General features: G+C 40.8%; 1 protein-coding gene across 5 annotated transcripts in view; it reads left to right on the top strand.

Annotated features, from left to right (window-relative positions):
• DOCK8 (dedicator of cytokinesis 8) overlaps positions 1 to 18141 on the top strand; it is a 223141-nt gene that overhangs the window by 107856 nt on the left and 97144 nt on the right. For all 5 annotated transcript variants that reach the window (XR_009691133.1, XM_061132657.1, XM_061132660.1 and 2 more), the window contains 3 exons: positions 257 to 387; positions 1931 to 2024; positions 2751 to 2913. Coding sequence is in view for 4 of the 5 variants with exons in the window: in XM_061132657.1 (XP_060988640.1) it covers positions 257 to 387; positions 1931 to 2024; positions 2751 to 2913 (388 nt within the window). In the remaining variant the exon portion in view is untranslated. The remainder of the gene's footprint in view (positions 1 to 256; positions 388 to 1930; positions 2025 to 2750; positions 2914 to 18141) is intronic.

The raw sequence follows: 18141 nt of genomic DNA, 5'->3' as shown, positions 1-18141 counted from the left end.
CCACCTGGGAGGACACTGCAGTAGCTCCTGGGCTCTCACTATGATCAGAGGAAGATGAGGGGATGCACAGAGGAGGTGGGGGGTAGGGTCTTAAGAACCAGGACAAGGGGAGGGAAACCGTTATTCAAAGCAAGAATGGCCATGTCCAGTGTTGTCAATCAGTGAGCGTCAACACACCTTAGATATGGTAAATTAATAACTCTTCTGTATTCAAACAGGAAGGCAAACTTTTGAATGACAAGTGTTTTCCTTAAAGGGAAAGCCTCTGCGGGTGAGCGGAGAACTTTGTCCCAATCTCGAAGACTTTCTGAAAGAGCCTTCTCCTTGGAGGAAAATGGGGTTGGATCCAGCTTCAAGACTTTAACCGTCAGCAGCTTTTTCAAGCAGGTATCCCTTCATGTTACAGTGTGTCTGGAATGGGCTCTCCATAATGGCATGAGGGCATGAGCCCAAAGCAATAGTACATATAGTGACTAAGAGGACGAGTTAGTCATCCTCACTAATCATCTGTAAGACAGGGCTGATGGCACTTGCTTCTTGTGGCTGTTTGGGGTTGAGAAGAGATGAGACATGTAAAGTGCTTCCCAGAGTGCCTGGGATATAGCAAGTGTCAAACAAAAGTTAGCTCTTTTAATTAAGAGAAAGATTGGTTCCCATTAATACAAACTATCCTATTTGAACTGTCATGGTCAATTCATTTATTAGGCTATGAAAACAGTCTGACTAAAATATCCATTTCCCTTTTGGTTCAGGGTTTCTTGGCCCAGAAGTTGTCCATCTCACCCCTTTTCCCAAGTGCAGGCTTTCTCCACATGCCTACTTCCTCACTGAGTGTGACCATTATAGATGGTATTCTTTGTTAGCTCAGAAACTTTTGAGACTACTTAAAGAATGAAGAACTTCCTAGTGTCATCAAATTCATAGAGACAGAAAGTGGAATGACAGAAAGCAGAATAAGGGTGACTAGGGGCTACAGGAAGGGGGAAATGGGAAGTTATTTAATAGGGATAGAGTTTCAGTTTTGCAAACTCCAAGTATTCTGGAGATTGTTTGCACTCAAAAATGATAAATTTTACTTGATATGTATTTTAGTACCCAAAACACAACTTGACTTATACTTAGTTTGACTCTGTTTTGGAAAATGTTCCGAAGCGCAAGCAGTTCTCATAGGACATGTCAAGGGGTTATGTAAACAAGGAGTTACGTTAACTGAAATGCAGAAGAAATACTGAGGTTTCTGTATGCCGTGCCTCATGATAGAGCTCACAGGGAACTGAAAGGATCGCTATTGGGGGAATATTCACAATTGTGTTGCCCTGGGGGGTAATGTACTTGACATAACTAAGAGTTTTCTCATCTGTACTTAGGAATAGGACACACCTACCTACCTACCTTCCTTACTGGGCTACTGTAAGGATCGGAACTTGGGCACATATATCCCTTGGCAGCATGCCTATCCCATGCAGGCACATGGAGGGTAGTGTTTATGCTTAGCTTTCTTAGTCAAAACAAATGTGAAAAATATGAGGATATTTGATATATGAAAAACATGAGGAAAAAGATAGAAAGATGCTCTCTCCATCTTCAGATCTTTGAAGAAATATATAAACTTATTCTGATTTGTTCCAGGGAGTAAACAAGTATCAGTGGGTTGAGTTATACGGGGAGGAGCTTTTGGTCTAGATCCTCAGTGGTCCTCAGAAATGCAGTAAAAGACCGGTCCCCAGGAGGACTGAAGAGCCAGAGTGAGTTGGAAGTGGTAGAGAAATAATATTTGACAAGAGGATGACTAATGATTTCAGAGTTGCCTCATATCTATGAAAGACATGTTAGAATAAAACTTAAAAATAAAAATTTTCTGAGAAATCCTTGGTCCCAACCCCAGGACTCTGTGATGCATCTACACCAAGCCTGACTTCTTTCTTGGCAGGAGGGAGATCGCCTCAGTGATGAAGACTTATTCAAGTTTTTAGCTGACTACAAAAGATCTTCATCCCTACAGAGAAGAGTCAAGTCAATTCCAGGTGTGAATGGCTTGTCTTTATCCTCTCTGCTATGCCAAAGCTATTTGGGACTAGGCACTTCATTCATGTAATGCTGCAGTTTTTTTGTTAAGTGAAATATAGGATATTGTGTTAGGAATTAAGGTCTAGTTCTGGGGGCAAATCTGTTAATGCTTTCTATTTTATTAAAGGATTGTTTCCGTAAATAAACATCATGCTTTATATTTGATTGCTCACTCTGAAAATCAGATAATTGTGTGAACAGAGAAGCCTCTTTTATCATATTGTATGGAACCCTTAGCATAAGAAAACAGTGAAATGCTTTGGTGGAAGGTGAGGCTATATACTCCTTATTCTCAGCCTAACAGCCCCTGAGGCACTTCTGCAGCTCCCTGGGGATACCAGGGAACCCAATGTGAAAATCACCAATTTTTAGTGCTTGTGATGAGAGAAATGACTGAACTATGCACTTATGGTATGGTAGTTCTAGAAGGGACTTTAAAGATCCTCTAATGTTCTTACTTATTTTTACAATTTCTTGCTTTTTTAAGTTCTAGAAGCCAAATCTCAAAAATCGTCATGACATGCTTTTTCTCAAACTATAGGAAATTATCTGAGCATTCCAAAATTCTCATACTTGTACAACTTATCCTCATTTTCACAAAAGAAATATAGTATAGCAGTCTTTCTTGATCCTTTGTATATGACGTCTTCGCTAAGACAGGCCTGTTTTCTTCCCAAATTTAGGCTTGCTCAAACTGGAGATAGCTCTGGCTCCAGAGACCATCAATTGCTGTCTGACTCCTGAAATGCTGCCAGTGAGGCCCTTTCCTGAAAACCGGGGACGCCCACACAAAGAGATACTGGAATTTCCAATCCGAGAAGTATATGTCCCTCATACTGTGTACAGGTAAGAAATAAAGTCTCTTGGAAATCCATTGAACTAAAATTTTGAGTCTTGTTTGGTAACACTTTCATCTTTCTTTGACCTATTTTCCTACTTGCTAAGTTTTGGGGAAATGAAATAAGATGCTTACAAAATTATAGATAATGGCTGGATCACTTTCTAAAGATGATTTATCTCAGTTTCTTTTTTTTCCCACAAGAAAATGTTACTTAAGTCATCATTGAAATATAGAATTATAGTGGACATATTCCTTCTAAAACAAACAAAAAAATCCTCCTAAGTCATTACCTTGGTTTTCCTATGGGCAGAAGGACATATTGGGGAAAGAGCAATGACTAAAAGAGTTCAAGTTGTCTGAAAGACAGGTTTTTAGCTCAAGATCCGCTCTGTCGATAGAATTTAGAGGAATGATAGACATGTTCTATATGTGTGCTTATAGGCATGTTCAATATGGTAGCCACTAGCCACATGTGGTCCTTCAGCATTTGACATGTACCCACTGTAGTATAGGAACTAAAATTATCATTTTATTTAACTTTAATTAATTTGAATTCAAATTCAAGTAGCTACATGTGGCTAGTGGCTACCATATTGGATAGCATGGAGCTAAGACAGTAAAGGTCCAAAAGGTTAGGTTGCTTCAGTTTCTCGGAGGTCCTTCATACGGGGTCTCAGAGGGAGCTTGTCAGCATCCATCTGCCAAAGGTATTGCTGCTCATGTACTTTTATTTTGAGAAGATTTTTTTAATCAAGAGAAGAATATTACAATAAGCACATTTTCTCCACTAGAAATGACGCTTCGTAGTTTTGTGTGTTTTCTGTGGTTTTTGTTTTGTCATTCTTTTAAACTACTATATAGTATTCCTTTCTGTAAAGTGGCCATATTTTTATCTATTTCCTATTTTTGTATTGATTTTTTTTTCAGTGTTGGGCTCTTAAAACACTGTGCAGTGAGAATTTTTGTCTTTGTGTCTCTGTGCACGTATATGAAAACTTCCCTAAGCAATATCCCTAGAAGTGAAATTATTGGATCACAGTAATATATAGTTTCAGTTTTATTTACACCATCGCTTGTTTCCAAAGTTCTGTCAGTTAGCAGTCATGCCCGCAGTGTAAAAGAGTTCTGATTCCCAAGTCTCCCTCCTAGATAAATGAACATTCCTGGGATGCAGTAGTTTTCTGTTCTCCATTCCCTAGAGGGAGATGAGGACATGAAAACTTTTGCTATGGATGCTGTGTGTATCTTTTTAGAAACCTGTCCTATAACTGGAAAACAGAATGCTCCTGGCATTGGAATAAACTTGCACCAAATGAATTCTATAGTTGTTCAACTTCCCCTCAGCATTTAATCACCCATGGGAGACATTTACAACTCTCTCTACTCCTTGCTGCAAACATTATCCTTAATTACATCACAGCAGGACTCAGAATGCATTAGTGCACCTACTGATTCAGAAATGTAGGAGTGCTGAGGAGGACAAGTCTGAGCGGATTACTATGGACCCAACTTGGCATCATGAGAAACAGACCCACAGGTGCAAAGTGAATATTCTTTAGCTGTTCTGTGCACTGTGGAAATGCCAAAGCCACCCCATTAGAAACCAGGTCTCTGATCAGGAATGATAGAACACAATACTTCTCTTTAGCTTTGGTCTTCTTTTAGCTCCCACACCACCATCTTTTATATCTTGTTTAAGGAAGGAGCATTTATGGTAAACTTGGCTCAGAATCTTACTATGTGAAAATGTTAAAGAACTGAGAGAGTATCTTGTCTGAATTTCTCATGCCGTTGTTAAATTTTTAGTGTTTCTTCTCTAGTCTACATATGCTTTGTAGTGGTTTTGATTAGGTTGGTCTTGACAGTAACCCCATCCTAGAATAATTCTTCCCTTTCTTCTATCACCACTCCCATTTCGCAAAACAGAAATGAGAGGCTCAAGTCAGATCTGAACCCAAGTGAAACTGGGAAGCTGACACAGTTTACCCTTGGTGACCTCATCTCATTTTTGCTGAAACTATAACCTCATGACTTTTCTGTCCCCTCCGCTTTAAATCAAAGTCTCCTTTCAAACAAAGGTCTCTAACCCTCTTTACATTATGATATCAATAGCAGGTGTGGTCTAAAGTCTTAGCTCTCCCAAGACTATTATTTCAGTTGTTGGTGGTGGTCAATCAGTCGCTAAGTCGCATCTGACTCTGTGATCCCATGGACTGCAGCACATCAGGCTTCCCTGTCTTTTGCTATCTCCCTGAGTTTGCTCAAATTCATGTCCATTGTGTTGGTGATGCTGTCTAACCATCTCATCCTCTGCTGCCCTCTTCTACTTTTGCCTTCAATCTTCTCCAGCATCAGGGTCTTTTCCAGTGAGTCAGCTCTTTGCATCAGGTGGCCAAAGTAATGGAACCTCAGCTTCAGCATCAGTCCATTCAGTGAATATTCAGGGTTGACTTCCTTTAGGATTGACTGGTTGGATCTCCTTACAGTTCAAGGGACTCTCAAGAGTCTTCTCCAACACCACAATTCGAAAACATAGTTCTTTGACACTTGGTCTTCTTTATAGTCCAACTCTCACATCCATACATGACTACTGGAAAAACCATAGCTTTGACTCTACGGACCTTTGTCAGCAAAGTGATGTCTCTGCTTTTAAATCTGCTGTCTAGGTTTGTCATAGCTTTTCTTCCAAGGAGCAAGTGTTATTTAATTTCATGGCTGCAGTCACCATCCACTGTAATTTTGGAGCCCATGAAAATAAAATCGGTCACTGCTTCCACTTTTTCCTCTTCTATTTGCCATGAAGTGATGAGACCGGATGCCATGATCTCAGTTTTTTGAATGTTGTGTTTTAAGCCAGTTTTTTTCTCTCTCCTCTTTCACCTCATCAAGCGGCCCTTTAGTTCCTCTTCGCTTTCTGCTGTTAGGATGGTGTCATTTGCATATATGAGGTTCTTGATATTTCTCCTGGCAGTCTTGATTCTAGCTTGTGATTTACCCACCTGGCATTTCACATGAAGTACTCTACATATAAGTTAAATAAGCAAGGTGACAATATACAGCCTTGTCATACTCCTTTCCCGATTTTGAACCAGTCAGTTGTTCCATGTAAGTTTCCATGTAAGGTTCTAACTGTTGCTTCCTGACCTGCATACAGGTTTCTTAGGAGACAGGTAAAGTGGTCTGGTATTCTTGTCTCTTTAAGAATTTTCCAAAATTATTTCAGTAGGGATGGCAATTTCTGTTTTTCTGGATGTTACCTAAGAGTATAGTAGGTAGGGTAGCTTTTCCTGTTGATCTTGCTGTTTCCATGTCTGTAATTCTAGTCATTTTTTGTATCCCTTTAAAGAAATCAAATAAATGAAAATTAAATTTTACCAAGCAGATCAGTTTGGGAATAATTCTTTGTTTGATAGTGGATTCACCTCATAAATTTGAAATATGGCATCACATAAAAATTTGATCTACCTGACACTGGTGGAGAATATATGTACTGGACCAAGCAAGGAATGCCTACAGTGACAAAGCCAGGATTCAGCTTTCCAATTTGTGTACCTTTTGCACGAACTTCAGAGCTCCCTTGAGTGGGGGGAGCTATTACATGGACGCATGGCAGGTGTCTGGCCTTAAGTGTGAGTTGTGGCTAGAGTCACATTTTACAGGATTCTCAGGTGGTTAGGGTTTCTGCTTAATACCATATGAATAGAACTCAGGTTATTTACCTCTCTTAAAGGAGTAGCTGCCATGGAGCCTCAAATAAAATTGGCCTGGGATAGACTGAGCTGCCTTCCTGCCCTCAGCCTCCCTGTCCTCCGACCTCTTTAAGTGCCTCGTTTAACAGCCCTGCCCCTCCAAGTGCCCTCAGTCAGGGTCACGGTGTTGCCCACCATGGACACCACCGTTCATGCTGTTTTCTCTGTGGCTGCTGCCCCTCCCTTATGCAGATTGCTTTGAGAAATAATCTACTGATAGACCAGTTATAGAAGAACTGGGCCTGGCTGTGGAAGCATCCCCATGAATCAAGGAGGGTCGATCACGCATACAACAAACACTTGCTCTGAGGAAGAGATGAACTTCTAGAGCCAAAAGTACTCCACTCCAGGAATGGCCAACATCTCCTAGACCAGGGGCTGCGGCTTCCGTAGTGCCGTGGGCAGCCTCTGTGGGTCAGACAAGCCTGTCCCGAAGCAGACCCTCACCAGAGCTTTTTCAAAAATCACAAAAAGGACAGTCATTCTGAAAGCAGAGCAGAATAGCTGGAAAAATTAGGTTGATAAACAGGATTATCCAACTCGAGTTTGGCATTCTTTTCTCCATGCCCAGATTAAGAAAATACTGGTTGTTAGGCCAAGAACACGTCTGAACCAACTCCTGGCTTATTTTCCATGTGGCCCAGCAGCTGGTAACGGGAGACGCCAGCTGCCTGCTGATGGAGGCAGGTTTTCATCCTGCCTCCTGCGGCCTGAGGCCAAGGCCCCGCGAGGGCTTTAAGGGAGTTTTATCCTCTGGCTGTTACGGGAGTTTGTGGGGAGATCACAGGCGCTGAGGTTGTAATGAGCTTGTTAAGTTCCTTGCCGTCCCTGTAACTGGTGATTACATTAGAGAAATCCACATAAAGTGTGTTTTCATCTCTCATCCCAGCCCCCAAGAGCCTCTGAGGTCTTTTTATCCAATTATCAGACTCTCTGTGGAGGACTGTGCTTGCTGAGAACAAGCATATCAGTTAGAACATGATTTCTTTGATGGATAATTAGCTGTTTTCAGGCCGCCTCCTTTTTAGCTGAATATTCTCGGACGAGAAGTCTGTCTTCTCAAAGCTCGCCTGCTCTCTGGTCTAATAGGGAGGTGCCTCCCGAATCACAGTGGCATTCTGAGGAACGCTGCCAGGCTTGCATCCTACGGGGCAAAATAGAATGGCGTAGGATAAATGTACAAGCTGGTCTTGAATGACAAACTTGAGTTAAAATGTAGTGAATAGCGTTTCTAAGGAAAGGAATAAACGAGAAGTAATTCTGGGTGAGGTGTTTAGGAAGGAGTCAGGGCATGGAGAATGGATGGCATCCTTGAGAGGAGCTTCATTTTGTCCAATCTGAGCGCAGTTGTGTCTCTGTCCGGAGTGGATCTTTTCAGTCTTGTGGGTGGGGGCCAGAAGGGTAGTGTGCCTCAGAGTTAGTTTGTAGAGCTTTATAGAAATGCAGGTGTCCAGCCCTACCTGGAGACTCCCATCCAGGAGGTCTGGGGAAGGCCTTAAGGGTGTAACATCCTTCTTTGAGAATCAAAGCCTCTCCTCCCTCCCTTTCATGGTCAATCTTAATGAGTTCTTCTACTCCTTGGAGCCATCCAAAGGCCCCCAGTGAATCAAGTCACTGGAAACTGAGGGAGGGCGCCTTGCGACTTAATCCTCCTGACCTTGTAAGCATGTGCCTGGATCCCAGGTAGACGGCTTTGGCAAAGAGCAAGTACTTGTCTGTAATGAATCTGCAACACCCAGAAAACTTCTCCCTGTGAGGACAGTTTTTTTTATGGTGTAATGCTCCTCAGATGCTGTTAAGTATTCCAAGGTTATTGCTAATCAATGATTCATAGTTTTATAATGTGATTGACCCTGTCTAAATCACCATCAAAACAATGCCTTACTTAAATAACTATTCCAAATAATAACTCCCCATCCTTATTTGTTTCTTTAGTTGTTTGAATTTTACTTTGGAATAGGTAACCTATTCTAATAGTTCAATATTTTAAAAGTACATGAAAGCACAATGAAAATTCTCTCTACCATGCTTGACCTCCAGCTGTGTAATTCCCCTCTTTGGCGATAGTCTATGTGTGTGTGTATCTGTGTGTGTGTGTGTGTATATATGTATATATATTTGACTTTATTCATTTTTTCCACAAATATTATCGAATGCCTTCAATGTTCCAGGCCCTTTTCTAGACACTGGAGAAATAGTAGTGAACAAAACAGGTGAAAATTATGTACATTTCACAGCTCAATCCTATTTTTGGCAATTGGAAACAACCATTTTAAAAATCAGTTTCTTATTTATCCTTCCAGAAATAAGCTATGTATGTACCAGCCAGTACAACCCTGCACTCTTCCTCTCAGAATGCAAGTATAACATAATCTTCACACTTTGATTTCTCACTGAACGCTATATTGTGGAGAGTACTTCTATATGAATAGAGAATGATCTTGTGCTTTTTTTAATGCCTGCACTAAATCTCATCATATAGGTGTATCACGATTCATTTAACACCAGACTAATGAGGATCTAAGCTGCTGTTGATCTTTTAACATTATAAATGATGTTACAATGAAGAACCTCATATAAACTTTCACACATGTGCAAATGTATTTATTGTATAAATTCCTACTTTCACCCTTTAAAAGTGAAGTGAAAGTGTTAATCACTTAGTTATGTGTGACTCTTTGCGACCCCATGGACTGTAGCCTACCAGGCTTCTCTGTCCATGGAATTCTCCAGGCAAGAGTACTGGAGTGGTTTGACATTCCCTTCACCACGGGATCTTCCCAACCCAGGGATAGAACCCTGCTATATCACAGTGCAGGCAGATTCTTTATTGTCTGAGCCACCTGGGAAGCCCTTCACCCTTTAAACGAATGTCTAACCCCATTTTAGCTGTGAGACAGCCCCCAAACTGAATCCTTGATTTTTCTCGACTTAGAAGGCAGTTGTTTGTGGAACAAACACTTTCTTAAAGAAGTAGTGGTGACAGCCCAGGCAAAATCTAATCATTTGAATTAAGTGAATTCCTGGTGCCAAAATTATCCAGATAATTAAATTCCCACACTATTCTCTGGCAAGTTGGTCTCAATAATAAATGAGGAGCACAGTCCCCACTTTTCTGATGCTTTGCTCTAAAATTCAGTCGTCCTTTTTAGAAGAATGAAAACACCCCCTGAAGGAACTGATTACCTAAGATTACTTAGCAACCATGTCAGGTTTTGCCACGGTCTCTTTGCAGTACAACATTTAGCCACTTGAGGGCAGAATTTACTCACTTTCTAGATTGAGACCCACCTAGGTATCTTTTCCATTTCAAAGCAGAGGGAGTCATGATTTATTAAAGGAAAACAGGCATTTTGTTTTTTGCCCTTGAAGCGTAGGGCCAAGAAAGACTGGGAAACTATTCCAGTGTTCCAAGACATCACTGTTGGCACTTTTTGCAAAGAGTTTTCTCTTACCCTGTCAGCTTCTTTCATCATAAGTCATACCTTAGAAATCTGGCACTTTGTTTAAAGATGTGCTGGATAGGAGGCTGCAGAAATATATCCTGTGGTATAGAGAGAGAGTAGAATCTCATTTGGGGGTTGCACTGTTCATTATACATACTTAACACATCCTCCCCTCCCCGCTTCAAATATAAAAAAAGAATGTGGGTCCATCATCAGTAATGAAATAGTGTTGAGGTTCTGTGTACACTGATGTCATTGATTGCGTAAGTCACAACCTCTCACTATCTTTTTATTATATAACCTATTTATTTATGGCTGTGCTTGGTCTTCACTGCTGTGCTGAGCAGGCTTTTCTCTAGTTGCAGCAAGTGGGGGCCACTCTCTGGTTGCAGCGCTTCTCGTTGCAGTGGCTTCTCTCGTCACGGAGCTCGGGCGTGCAGGCTTCAGTGGTTGCAGCTCATAGACTCTGGAGTTCAGGCACAGCAGTGTGGCCCATGGACTTAATTGCCACGAGACGTGTGCAATCTTCCCAGATCAGGGATTGAACGTGTGTCTCCTGCCTTGGCAGGTGGATTTTTTTTTACCACTGAACCAGCAGGGAAGCCCCGTTTAGTCTGTAGTTTATACTCATTCACTTTGAGCCCATCATGCTTTAGTGTTACTGCCTGTAAACAATTGTCCTAACAAAAAATCCTGCTCTGTTCATTCACTTGGCATGAATATCATTTCTTTTTCCCCCAGTGATCCTTTACGTAGATTTCAGCAGGAAGGTTCATGAAGCATCCTGTTTTTACAGGGGGTGGGAAGGTAAGGTTGGTGGGAGCAGAAGCAGCAGAGAAAGGGTGATGAAAGGACAATGAATCTGGGGCTGCTTTTGATGATGATGATGAATAGTTAGCCTAGATTAGAAGCAGCTTCCTAAAATTCAAAAAGCCTTCTTTCTTTGATTTCCCTACTTCTGTTAGTTTTTTAAATTATTATTTTAAAATTAGCTCTTTGAAGTGGCTTGTCTTCTGATGAGCCGTCCTTTGGGGAATTGTTCCATCTTATTTCTTTTGCCATTTGGGGGAGGGAGGAATCTTCTCTACTGTTCGGTTTTTCATTCTTTGTTCTCACTTTCCTGTGCACTTTATGGAGCCACTCTTCCCGTGAAGTGTTTGGCTATCTCTCCAGTGGTGTACGTCCTGTGGTTTTAAGGCCTCAGACAGTCTGCCCTTGGCCTCTCTCTGCAGAAGCCAGAATGCCCTGGGGTTTTGGGTGAGGGCAGTTCAGGCTGGTCCCACAGCACAAAGTAAAATAGAACAGTGAGTAGGGAACGGCTGAGTTTTGACAGTGTAAGAAGGTAATTTTTAAAAAAAGCAGGGCTTAGCAGTCACATGTCATGTACCTTTTATAATTAAAAAATGAATTTTATTTTTCCACTGGCCTAAAATCCAGAAGGGTTATAAAGCTTTCAAAACTGTGCTATTCCACCTCACCTCTTTAATGTTCTTTGTTTGACAACCTTCAAAATGTAAACTAAGAACCATGTAAACTGAGTTCCATGTGAAAATATAACTATTACAGTTTAGTGAAGATAAAAGTTGAGTGAAGTTGAGTTCCTCAACTTACTGGCTCATTTTAATTATTTTTAAGAGATTTCCATGCCTAGGCTAATAATTATATATTTAATAAGAAGACCATCTCAAAGACCCTTTCTCATCTTTTCCTGGAATTACATTTTTTATTTTTATTTATTTATTTAACAAAGGAGCATGCTTTTTAAAAATTAATTTTATTGGAGATAGTTGCTTTACACTGTTGTGTTAGTTTCTACTGTAAGCAAAATGAAAAGGCATACGTATGCATATATCCTCTCCCTTCTGGACTTTAGAACATCCTTTTCTAAATTGAAGCATGAGTGACTTACAACATTAGATTAATTTCAGGCTCTGGGCACAAGAGCCCAGAGAGGGATCCATCTTCTGTGGCATGCTCTCTAATGTCTCCTCCCAAAGTTGAGTTGAAATAAAACCAATACTAGCATGAAAACCTTGTGTATCCCAAGCCAGCAGCTGACAAAGCACTGCCTCTTTCTGTTTCTAAGTCAGGGAGAAGTGAAGTTCATAACAACAACTGTTACTCAACCCTCCAAATGGTCTGGGAGCAGGTACAGCCCCTTGTGGACCTATCCTGGTGGGAGCATGGGAGCGAGAACTCTTCCCCTCCTCTTTCCTTACCCTCTGTCATAGAGCAGGCTACCTGTCCTTTGAAAATCTTGCCACTTAAGCAGTACTTCTCACCCTATGAGTAAAGTTGATGCAATCACCTAACCAGTATTTTTGAGTCCCTACCATATGCCAGGCACAATTCTTGGTGCTGAGAGACAAGGAGGAGGAATGACTACCTCTCCTTGGAGGAATGACTACCTCTCCTTGGAGGAATGACTACCTCCTTGCCTCCTTGGAGGCAAACCCCAGCCTCCAAAAGACACCAAAATGGCTCACAGCTGAGTTGATCTATAGAAAGACATGTGTGCAACTTTTTCCTGCAGTCACCTGAGATCTTGCAAGTTCTCCCACCTCCGAAACCCAGACAAGCCTTCTCCCTCACAAAGTACCCAAAGCAGGGATATGTTTCTAGAAGTTGTTGGGGGCATCTGAACAATTTATTTCTTAGTAGACCTGCTTTTTCCTCCAATTCCAATATTTTCTTCAACATGAACCAAGACATCTGCCAATATTAAAATCATCAGGCATTCTAAATGATAGTATTGATTTATTCATTGGCTTTTTTTTTTTAATGAGTAGGGAGCTAATAAAGGTTCTGCCTCAAACCAAAAGAAAAAACTTCAGTTTCAGCAACAGCAAAACTTGGAAATTTTCTTATATGTGTATGAATTTTTGTCAGCTGGCAGATTTGTTTGAGGAAACTATTTGCAAAGCCTGGAAAAAATGTGCTCCCTTTGCCTCTCAAACGAATATGCAGGTTGGTTCATGTTAGCTCTCTACATGACAGTTCTGCCTCATGACCTTTTTAAAAATGTAACCCAGATTTGGCATCAAAATGGTATCTTTAAACTTAAATTTTAAGTCTCTCACAAAGCCAAATATCGTTGAAATGTTTGTTTTGTTGGGGGGAAACTTTCATTAAAATTTTTATGTTTCAAGGGAAAAGGAAGGTATTTGTGGTAGGTACTTTTTAGCATTCTTCTTCACTTTTATTTGACCTGTCACAGCCTCTTTGAGAAACATTAATTAATTCAGTGAACAGAATCAAAATGAGAGCTGAAGAAAAATTATTTGTATATTTTTAAATCCTCAAAGTTCTGTAGTTAGTAATTGGATGGGCTCCATGAAGGCTACTTTGCTATTAAGATTATTTTCTCTAGGTAGTCATGACATTATATCCCATCAGTTCAGTTCAGTTCAGTCGCTCAGTCATGTCCGACTCTGCGACCCCATGAATTGCAGCACACCAGGCCTCCCTGTCCATCACCAACTCCCAGAGTTGACTCAAACTCATGCCCATCGAGTCGGTGATACCATCCAGCCATCTCATCCTCTGTCATCCCCTCCTCCTCCTGCCCCCAATCCCTCCCAGCATCAGGGTCTTTTCAAATGAATCAGCTCTTCGCATGAGGTGGCCAAAGTACTGGAGTTTCAGCTTCAGCATCAGTCCTTCCAATGAACACCCAGGACTGATCTCCTTTAGGATAGACTGGTTGGATCTCCTTGCAGTCCAAGGGACTCTCAAGAGTCTTCAACACCACAGTTCAGAAGCATCAGTTTTTTGGCACTCAGCTTTCTTCACAGTCCAACTCTCACATCCATAACATGACCATGGGAAAAACCATAGCCTTGACTAGACGGACCTTTGTTGGCAAAGTAATGTCTCTTCTTTTTAATATGCTGTCTAGGTTGGTCATAACTTTCCTTCCAAGGAGTAAGTGTCTGTTAATTTCATGGCTGCAGTCACCATCTGCAGTGATTTTGGAGACCAGAAAAATAAAGTCTGACACTGTTTCCACTGTCTCCCCATCTATTTCCCATGAGGTGATGGGACCAGATGCCATGATCTTAGTTTTCTGAATGTTGAGCTTTAAGCCAACTTTTTCACTCTACTCTTTCACTTTCATCAAGAGGCTTTTTAGTTCCTCTTCACTTTCTGCCATAAGGGTGGTGTCATCTGCATATCTGAGGTTATTGATATTTCTCCCGGCAATCTTGATTCCAGCTTGTGCTTCTTTCAGCCCAGCGTTTCTCATGATGTACTCTGCATATAAGTTAAATAAGCAGGGTGACAATATACAGCCTTGACATACTCCTTTTCGTATTTGGAACCAGTCTGTTGTTCCATGTCCAGTTCTAACTGTTGCTTCCTGACCTGCATACAGGTTTCTGAAGAGGCAGGTCAGGTGGTCTGGTATTCCCATCTCTTTCAGAATTTTCCACAGTTTATTGTGATCCACACAATCAAAGGCTTTGGCGTAGTCAATAAAGCAGAAATAGATGTTTTTCTGGAACTCTCTTGCTTTTTCGATGATCCAGTGGATGTTGGCAATTTGATCTCTGGTTCCTCTGCCTTTTCTAAAACCAGCTTGGACATTATATCCCGTAGAGAGGCAATAATAACCCTGAGATACAGTTAAGAGGCAGAAATGTTACAGGGTAAAGCATTTTTAAAGGAATCCCATGTTTAAATATCAGTGAATACATAACATACTTTTAAAAGATGTACATACTCGTATTAGTTACTTGTTGTTACTTAACTGAAACTTTGCAGCCTGAAACAACAGACAGTTGTTATCTCACAGCTTCTGTGTTTTATCCAGAAGTGTTTTAGCTGAGTGCCTCTGACTCAGGGCTCTCAAAAGGCCATGGTCAAGATGTTAGTCAAGGCTGGGATCACCCCAGGGGTCAGCAAGGGGAGAATTCACTTCTGAGCTTACTCATGAGGTTGTTGACAGTGTCCACTAAAAAAATGATGTACAACTTGTGAGTTATGAGTTAAGTTTTATTTGGGGCAAAATGAGGACTGCAGCCCAGGAGGCAGCACCTCATGTAGCTCTGAGAGACTGCTCCAAAGCAGCAGTGGGAGAAAGTCATATATATATATATATTAAGGTTTTGGTGAAAGGGGAGTTGAATACCATTAAGCATTCATTTTACAAAAAGTTTGTTGCTAGACCTGATGTCACCATGAAGGGATTTCGTGCTTTTCTAGATATAAGGAGATTGGGATCATAAAATCTGTTCCTAAAACATCTATCTCAAGACGTGTCCCACCAAATTGCCTGGAGCACAGAGTGCCCTACTCCACTCTGAACTCCCTCAGGGCGCGTTGAAGGTCAACAGCCTCAACAGTGCAGGGTTTAGTCTCCACAGAGGCAGATTGGCGGATGCCCTTGTTGTTCAGTTGGTTGGTCAGTGACCATCTTGGCACGTATCAATTTGTGGTTGACAACAGTATTCAGTTCCTCTTGGTTTGTTAAGCTAAGGGCCTTAGGTCCTCACTAGCTGTTGGCAAGAGATCCCCTTGAATTCCTTGCTATATTGGTTTCTCAGTAGCGCAGCTCACAACATCGGTGGCTTGAGAATAAGCAAGAGAGAGTACGAAGATAGAGCTAGAGTCTTTTTGTAATGTCATCTTGCTTAGATTAGTAGATTAGAAAAGTTTCTAGTTAGAAATGAGTCATTTAGGTCCAGCCCACACTCAAGGCGAGGAAACTTCGGAGGCTAAGAGCAGCAGGAGTCAGGCATCATTGGGAGCTGTTTTAGAAGCTGTTACCAGAGTTCTTAACCAAGCTACCAAAAGTTGAGGCACTCCAGTTGTATGAATTTGAAGGAGTGTGGGGAGGTGGGAAGGTGGGTGAGGGAAAGTGGTTTACTTCCCCCAATGCTGAGGACCAGGCTCCCTGTGGAAAGTGTTCCCATCAGCCTGGTATATTCCTAGGACATCTGCAGTACTTTCTCCCTGTAGAAAATTAACTGCTTCTTCACACATCCTCTAAGGTGAGAGGAGTCCCCATCCCCAGCCCTCACTAATACACCCTCCAAAGAAACAAGCCTATTATATGAGACAATGCATTTTTGGTTTTTTTTTTTTTTTTTTTTCCACTCAGGTTAAAGCAGATTTCCCAAGTTGTCTTAGATTCAGAGTAGTAAGGAAAAAACCCTAAGCTGTATATATTGGGTTAACCAAAAATTTCGTTCTGGTTGTTCTGTAAGATGTTACGGAAAAAACACAAATTTTTTGGCCAACCCAGTTTTAAGGAATGGGGTCATTTATCCTGTTTCCCATCATGTAGCACCTTACCTACCCCACAACCCCTTACACCCCACCACAGACTCACCTCTGAAGCATCTGTTTATATGTGTGTGTGTGTGTGTGTGTATATATATACATGTATAATTTATATAAATTTTCTGAGTGAAATGCAAAATATAGCTGTGGAAGGGAGAGTTCTTCAAGATATCTGAAATGTATATTGCTAAAGTAGTTCCAATCTCTGCTTGTGTAGAATTAAATTAATGTATTATACTACATTAACATAAATAAATAAATAAATAATGTAATGTATTTTCTATTCATCCAAAAAGAAACCCACTGAAAACAATATTCTACTAAACCAACTGAAGCTTGACCTATTTAACAAATTTCTGAGCCCTCCCAAAGTGAGACTCACAAAGAATATACAAATAACTTAGACCTTAAAATCACATCATGGGTTCTATGGTGTTAGCTGGGAGTTGGAAGAGTTGCAGTTATCCAGTGAACATTTTGACTATATTGTCAGTGTCAAGTTTAAGGAAGTTATAGAACAACTTTTGGAATAAAAAATCTGGGTTTGGGAACTTGCTCAGCTTCCCCTAACTTTGTCACTCTCCGTCACACCCAAAGCAACTGAGGATCTTCCCCAAAGCAGTGTCTCATGGTTAATAATTACCCCACAGTCCTTTTGTGTGTGTGTGTGTGGCATATGGGATCAAACTCATGCCCTCTGCATCAGAAGCAAGGAACCTTAACCGGACCACCAGGGAAATCTCCTGTCATCCTTTTTATTTCCTTTCTCCACTCACACTACAGTCCATAAATCTAACCTTTTTTGTAAGAAGAGCAGGAACTGAGTAAACTAATTCATACTAAAGTGGGAGTGAATGATATATAAACCACTTAATATGTTCAATCTGCTAAGCAGAGTTTCAAAAGAAGTATTTGATAACCTGGATATCTTAACTGGTAAATTTTCAGCTAAACAAAGTATCTTTTAAAAAACGTTTCAAGCAATGTTGGAGAGAGATTTTTTTTTTTCTTAAAGCAGTCAGTTTTCCCCTGCATGTTTCAAATGCTTGTGTATTTGTGATTCTTTTCATTGGGAACTTCATCTAGATAAAACCTAAGACCATAAATATCCCAACTTTCCCTTTAGGCCTTTTGTGATTGAAAACTAACTGAACTTTTCCTCAATAAGTAAATGGGTTTTATGGAGAGCTCAGATGCTTTTAACTCTACCTAAAAGGTAGCATTCTCTTTGTCCCAGCTTGAAGTCCTGCTTTATTTTATAAGAATACTGGCTTACCAAGCTCTCACTAAAGAGCAACTTTTAATCTCATAAAAGAAGGGATGGGGAAAAAAAAGAAGGGATGGGAAAAAAAAGAAAGGATGGGGATTGATGTCATAGAAAAGGTAGTCTGAAATACAAGAGCTGTGAACAGTTAGTTAGTTCATGTTCAAAGACGGATGCTTTGTAGTTATAATAGGTATCCTATACAAAGACCTCATATTTGATGTTCAAATTGTAGTCCGTCAATGAGAAAGTGTCGACAGTTCCTTCCCCACCCCCACCCCCACCCCTGCCCTGTAAGTCTTTAAAAGTGGTGTAATGACAAGTCCTAGAGTTTGTTGTTGTTTTCTGTTTCTCTCTCATTGGATTTCTGTTTTTGAGTGTACTAATTTAACATAACGAGTGTGGAGAGAGCATGTTGGATCATTGTAGTGTTTCTAAACAATATGGTAACATCTTGTCTCTGGTTTCTTAACTGCATTTGCTTTTTGT

Source organism: Dama dama, chromosome 29, assembly GCF_033118175.1.
Source record: "Dama dama isolate Ldn47 chromosome 29, ASM3311817v1, whole genome shotgun sequence".
NCBI classification, from domain to species: domain Eukaryota; kingdom Metazoa; phylum Chordata; class Mammalia; order Artiodactyla; family Cervidae; genus Dama; species Dama dama.
Note: the sequence above shows the minus strand (reverse complement) of the source record. Positions and strands in the feature narration are given on the sequence as shown.